This window comes from Callionymus lyra, chromosome 3 (genome assembly GCF_982586985.1).
Source record: "Callionymus lyra chromosome 3, fCalLyr1.hap1.1, whole genome shotgun sequence".
NCBI lineage: Eukaryota > Metazoa > Chordata > Actinopteri > Syngnathiformes > Callionymidae > Callionymus > Callionymus lyra.
The window spans coordinates 27,664,703-27,670,702 of record NC_141820.1 but is presented as its reverse complement, the minus strand read 5'-3'; the positions used below and the strand labels follow the sequence as shown (position 1 = coordinate 27,670,702).

Genomic DNA, 6,000 nt, shown 5'->3' with positions numbered 1-6,000 from the left:
TGACTGTGTTCCACATGTTAGAACAAATGTCTTGTTCTGAATAACTCTCTGTACTTTGGTCACATATGCTACAGAAATCTCTCGAACTTGGCTGAAATCCAAACGTACTCTTGCCAGAATTTCTTCCATCAACAGGTGGAGCCGCCAAAAGACAAACGTTCCATTGCAGGCGCGTTGAACTTGTTTGGCGGGTCCATTAATGATGAGCCAGTTGATAAAACACCAAATGAAAGGGGTGGAAAGATAATGCTGTTAGACGTGATAATAATCTGTCAATCTGCGCGTGAGATCTTTTCAATAACTGATATCAAGTTTTAGAAAAGATCTGAGGAGTCAAATTGATAAAATGTTGTGCTCAAATGAAAAATGGCTGTTGTCCCAGAATTGAAGGGGTTGATTGGAGTGAGAACTGAAAGACAGGAAATGGGACACAGTCCAGAAAGTGGAGATGGTCTGATGAAGCTTCATGAAGCAGTGCCATGATGTATAGAGGTCAGTAGGTGGCGCCATCAGTTTACGAATGATATCATGATTTATTAAAACAGAACAACAAAGGAAAATAGTAGTGATGGGCCGATGAAGCTTCATGAAGCAATGTCATTATTTTCAGACTCCACTGGATGGCTTTGTTTTGAACAACTGTTCTAATGAAACATCACATATTTTAAATAGTGTAGAGGCGGCATCTAGTGGACTGAAAATAATGACTTCAATAATGCTTCATGACGCTTCATCAGACCCTTACTACCAGAAAGTAAGGAGATATAACAATATTCACTATTGTGGTAGTAACTACTGTATCTTTAATTTCCCATCATGCCTTTTGTCGCCAGTTAAATCCATTTGTTCATGTCATGAGCTATGTTAGCAGATTCACTCCCAGATGAACTCCGACAGATCTCCAAGTCTCTCCTGGAAAATCCGATCAATTTGTTCACTTTGGGCGACCGTAAGAGTGTTTTTCCAGTCGCTGATTTTACCTGAGGGAGAAAGACAAGGGTGTCAGAAAATCTTGACCTGGGCAATAATAACAATGTCACAAGTAATTTCTTGTGACAGTCAATGCATACTTTAATTGAGTAGACTTTAACATTATCTGATTTGATTTGGCTGTTCGCATAGAATTACCTCGTAAAATTACATGAAATATATTTAAAATTAAAACATTTCATGTCAAATATTTGTTAGAATCCATTTTTGAGTGAGTATTTATGTATAGTTCTTTGTGTTGATCCATCTGAAGAGCTTGCCAGCAAGCTTGTGAATCTAATGAGGAATTTCTCAAACCACTGCAGGTGTCACCTTTGCGCATGAAGTCTCCTTTCATGTGTTCTTTAGGGAAATGTTGGTAGTTTGCTTTCTCGTCTTTCTTCATGTTCTTGAACGTAGACAGGTGCACCACCTGTTGGATCTGGGCCTCACTCAGGGTTTTCCCCAAGAACTTACAGATCTTCCTCACAGCTGCTTCCAAGTCCTGGATAAGAGCAAAAAAGTAGTTAAGTTGTTTGAATCATTTTAACTTTGCTCAGATTTCAGAGATGAAACAAAGGTCAAGGGATGACAAAGTGCACATATAAAGATGTAGATCAAACATAGAATGCATCAGAGTTTGAGTCATGTACCAGAATCATCTCCTCGTAGGTCAAGAACAGGATGTTGTAGTTGTCCTTCTGCTTGTGCCAGGCCTCGACGTGTTCAAACCAGGATCCGCACAAAACTGTCGGATTCCAGACAAGATGCTAGAACTGACTTTCGCCTTTCATTAAACTCAATCTTACCGTTTCCTTCCAAGTATTCTTCAAAGAAGACGTTGAAGCTCTCAGGATTGTCCAACACGCTCATTGCTTGGCTGAAGTGGTAGAAGGAGACAATGTTGTCTTTGGGGTTTCGCATCACATAAATGACCTAAAATGAAGATAATTCAAAAATGTTTCAGCACGGAAACCATTTTTTTTGTCTCCCCTTAAGCTTTGTGTTATCTCAGGGTCAAGGTGACCCAAAGTCCCCAAAAACACCAATCTTGACCCAGAGACAACACAAGGGACACCTCAAACAATGGCCCTTTAACAGGAGGTCTAAACAGAATATTCCCGAGTTGTTACTTGTTACATCTTCTCATAATAGCTTGTCTGTGATTAACAGCACATTGTGCAGCCTAGAAATAAATCACTTATCAATGCCTCAATGGTTTTGGTTTAACATTTTAGCTTTCACATAAGAGACAGACAGACAGAATAGTAAGTAAGTAAGTAAGTAAATAAGTAAGTCATTTTTATTTGTATAGCACAGAGACAACACAAGGGATACCTCAAACAATGGCCCTTTAACAGAAGGTCTAAACAGAATACCTACGCTTTTTAGAGGTGATCTAGTTTTGATGCTCTTTAAATTACCACAGTTAAATTCATTACATTTTAAAAGGTAATGGATGGATTTCCTGCTTTCTCAATAAAGGAAAAAAGACAAAAGAAAAATAATTTTGCTTGTTTATGTGATTATTTTGTCAGTTCTTGTTGATGGCTTCCCCTCCTCTGATGGGGGCTACACATGACCAAATAACCCTCTCCGAGTTCTTCACAGAAAAAAAACTGTGTGGAAATAAAAAATAACACCATAAATAAAATAGATGAAGACAAAATAACCATATCTGTGTTCTTCACTAAAGTCAGGAAATATATAATTACACAATTTATTTAAAACAGTAACACAATAAAACTCTGGTTTCTTCACAGAGAAAACATGTCTATGTAACATTAAAGTTAAAGTTTAGCTTAGTTGTCAGAATCTCTTACCATCAGTTGAATGTCTGTTGAATGAGTCTGAGCAAGTGGCACCAATACATCAGTGTTACTGTGTGTTATTATTAATCCTTGCGTTATCTCTGGGTCAAGGTGACCCCTGTGGCCCAACCCCTTAGTTTGTTACAAAAGGATACAGACAATATTACTAAATGAGATCACTCATTTCTTGGCTCTAAAATAGTGTAGTGAAATAAATATGAATTTGTCCGAAAGGGATTCTTTTTTTTTCTGACCTTCACTCTTTTGTCTTTGAGGCCCGGTGGCATGAGCACGGGAGTGAGGTGAGAGCTGAAGAGCCTCGGAGACGGACGCAGGGAGTAATGTTCCCTCTCCTCCAGGTACTCCAGCCACGGCATGGTCTCAAAGTTGTTTGTATATTCAGCGACTCCTCCGTCCAGTTTGTGGATGGTGATTATAATCTGCTGAGTCCAGATTGTGCCTATATCGATACAACACCACACAGTTAAATTTGTACATGATGCATCACAGATCCCACGAAACTCACCAGATTTGGGGTACGTCACCAGGTAGACATCATCTTCACGCACCTCAAACGTCTGCAGTTCGTCGATGTATTCCTTTGTAGTGCGGCCGGTGACAAAATTAAAGTTCTTGTATTTGGAAAGCTTCTCTGATATCGGCTCCATGGTGAGACTGAAGAGTTGTGATGTTAACTGCTTGTCTTTAAATGGTTTCTTGTGAGGGGGTATGACTTAAAAAGCTGCAGTTCTTGTTAATTATTCCTTCATGTTTGATTTCATGTTTTGATTTTGCTTCCACTGGAACACCAGAGTCCTCGTTTTACGACTTTGGAATTTAGACTTTTAATTACATCAAATAAAAGGAGTTTCCAGTTATCAAAGCCTTCAAGTTAGTTACTTCTTGATTATTTATTATCGTTCCTTCCATGATATCAAAGCAACATCATCATTCCATTACATTTTCCTTAACTGTTTTCCCTTTTCTCTTTGTTTCTTTCAATAAATCCTATAAAAAGTTTCAGTAAGGAACATTAATCACGACAACAAGTGGTGACTTTGGTTAATGAGATTGATTCAAACAAGTGTTTCATAGTTAATTAATAAGGCCAATTAATTAATTATTATTGGAGTTAATTTAAAATTTCTTTTGGACTAAGACTCAAAGGTGGTGCTCCATTATTCGAGGTATCTTCTTAAAATATGACATTGTTATATTTTTCCATCTTTTAATTGAATCATGCTTGTTTTATTTCATCTGCCAAAAGGTGCTTTACAAATCAAGACTACTTACTTACTTAGTTACTTACTTACTAACTTACTTACTTTGATTCCCCTCGGTAAAATCATTCAGAGATTTCCTGATGTTTCTTATCACATTTTTGCTGATGACATCCAGTTCTACTGCTCTTTTGATCCAACTGAGCCCCAAAGGCTGAACAGCTAAGTCAATTGTTTGCTAGACATCAAACAATGGCTGAGTGAAAACACTCTACAGCTAAATGTGGACAAAACTGAAACTCTGGTGATTGCTCCTGATGATAAGGTTCCAGGGTTGAGTCAGTACTTGGGTGACTTAGGTCAGTCTGTCAAACTGAGCCTGAGAAACCTGGGTGTTGTATTTGATGAAGACATGTCTCTTGTTCAACACTGCAGAAAACTGACCAGAAACTGTTTCCTTCAACTGAGAAAAATCTCTAAACTTAGGAAAATGTTGTCGTAACATGATCTGGAGCTTGTAATCCATGCGTTTGTTTCTTTTCGTCTGGACTATTGTAACAGTTTGTTTTCATGTCTTAACAAGAAGGAGCTGTCTCGCCTGCAGTTGATTCAGAACTCTGCAGCGAGAATTCTGACCCGCTCAAGTAGAAGAACTCACATTTCTCCGATCCTTAAAACTCTTCACTGGCTTCCAGTTTCTTTCAGGATCAACTTTAGGAGGAAAGAAGGAAGGAGAGAAATCTTTTCAGGCTGTTGCTCCTAAGCTTTGGAACAATCTTCCTCTCTCTGACTCCTTTAAGAAACATCTTTAGACGTTTCTATTTGTTCAGGCTTTTCCTTGATTTTCTGGAACTCCTGTTGTGTTATCAGTTCTATCTTGATCTTTAAAATATATACTTTATTGAATATTGTTTTGATTGTTTAAGCGCTTTGTGACCCTGGTCTGGAAAAGCGCTATACAAATAAAAATGACTTACTTATTTACTTACTTACTTACTTACTATTCTGTCTGTCTTTCTCTTATGTGAAAGCTAAAATGTTAAACCAAAACCATTGAGGCATTGATAAGTGATTTATTTCTAGGCTGCACAATGTGCTGTTAATCACAGACGAGCTATTATGAGAAGATGTAACAAGTAACAACTCGGGAATGTTTGGAATTAAACAGCAAGACAGACCAGACTGACCGGAAAGTCGACATGATTTCTCACTTACCTCAACAGTTGTTACTAGCTGCTGAATACATTTACAGAGCAACCTTGTGACTCTAAACGTCACATGGAACAAAATTCTATTTTGTGTCCGTTTTATTGCAACACATTTTTACTCAATCTTTTTCTCACTTTAAGCATAAAACTAAAGCTGTAAAGATGACATTGAGACCCCTGAAGGACAGATGGTCGTCAATGACAAAAGTTAACTTGACTTTAATTTTTCCTTTTATCATTCAAAATGCACATACTAAACATTACAGCTTCAAATGAGGACACGACAGTGTGACTAACGCGGATCACAATAGAAGAAGGAAATGGATTTCTGATAAATGAACCTGTCATTACATGAGCTGAACAGAATTTGGCAAAATTCTGTCCATTGTTCTCAATTAGTGCATCAGTTTTGAGTGTCTTGTTTGAAATGTACACAGCATCTAATAAATGGTTGTTTATGACACACAAAAATAACTATATTAAGAGACAACAATTACATCTGCTGCATACCATAAACATGCAGAAAGCGTGCCCACAACAAACACACGCCAACAAATGGAAACTGATGGTTACAATCTGGTCTAATGAAATCTTGATGTACATTTTATTTAAGGAATTGAGTAGTATCACACATGCCAAAACCAATGGCCTGGCAATTCATTTTATGTGACTACCTGACATTTGTTTCAGAATCAAAGTAGATGTTCCTGTTGATCAGAATTAAAATCAATATCAGAAACGGCTGTTTGTGTCTTCTTCAGGGTATATAATTAGAATAAAAATAGAACAATA

General features: G+C 37.5%; 1 protein-coding gene across 1 annotated transcript; it reads right to left on the bottom strand.

The window, feature by feature from the left end:
* Window positions 1–513: 513 nt before the first annotated feature.
* Window positions 514–3,455, bottom strand: LOC148084266 (amine sulfotransferase-like). The gene is made up of 6 exons (XM_087785882.1): window positions 3,307–3,455; window positions 3,035–3,240; window positions 1,779–1,905; window positions 1,623–1,717; window positions 1,303–1,474; window positions 514–980 (listed from the first exon to the last, which is right to left on the bottom strand). The coding sequence occupies exons 1-6, from the start codon at window positions 3,446–3,448 to the stop codon at window positions 874–876; spliced, it is 849 nt and encodes a 282-aa protein (XP_087642008.1). The 5' UTR covers window positions 3,449–3,455; the 3' UTR covers window positions 514–873.
* Window positions 3,456–6,000: the final 2,545 nt, after the last annotated feature.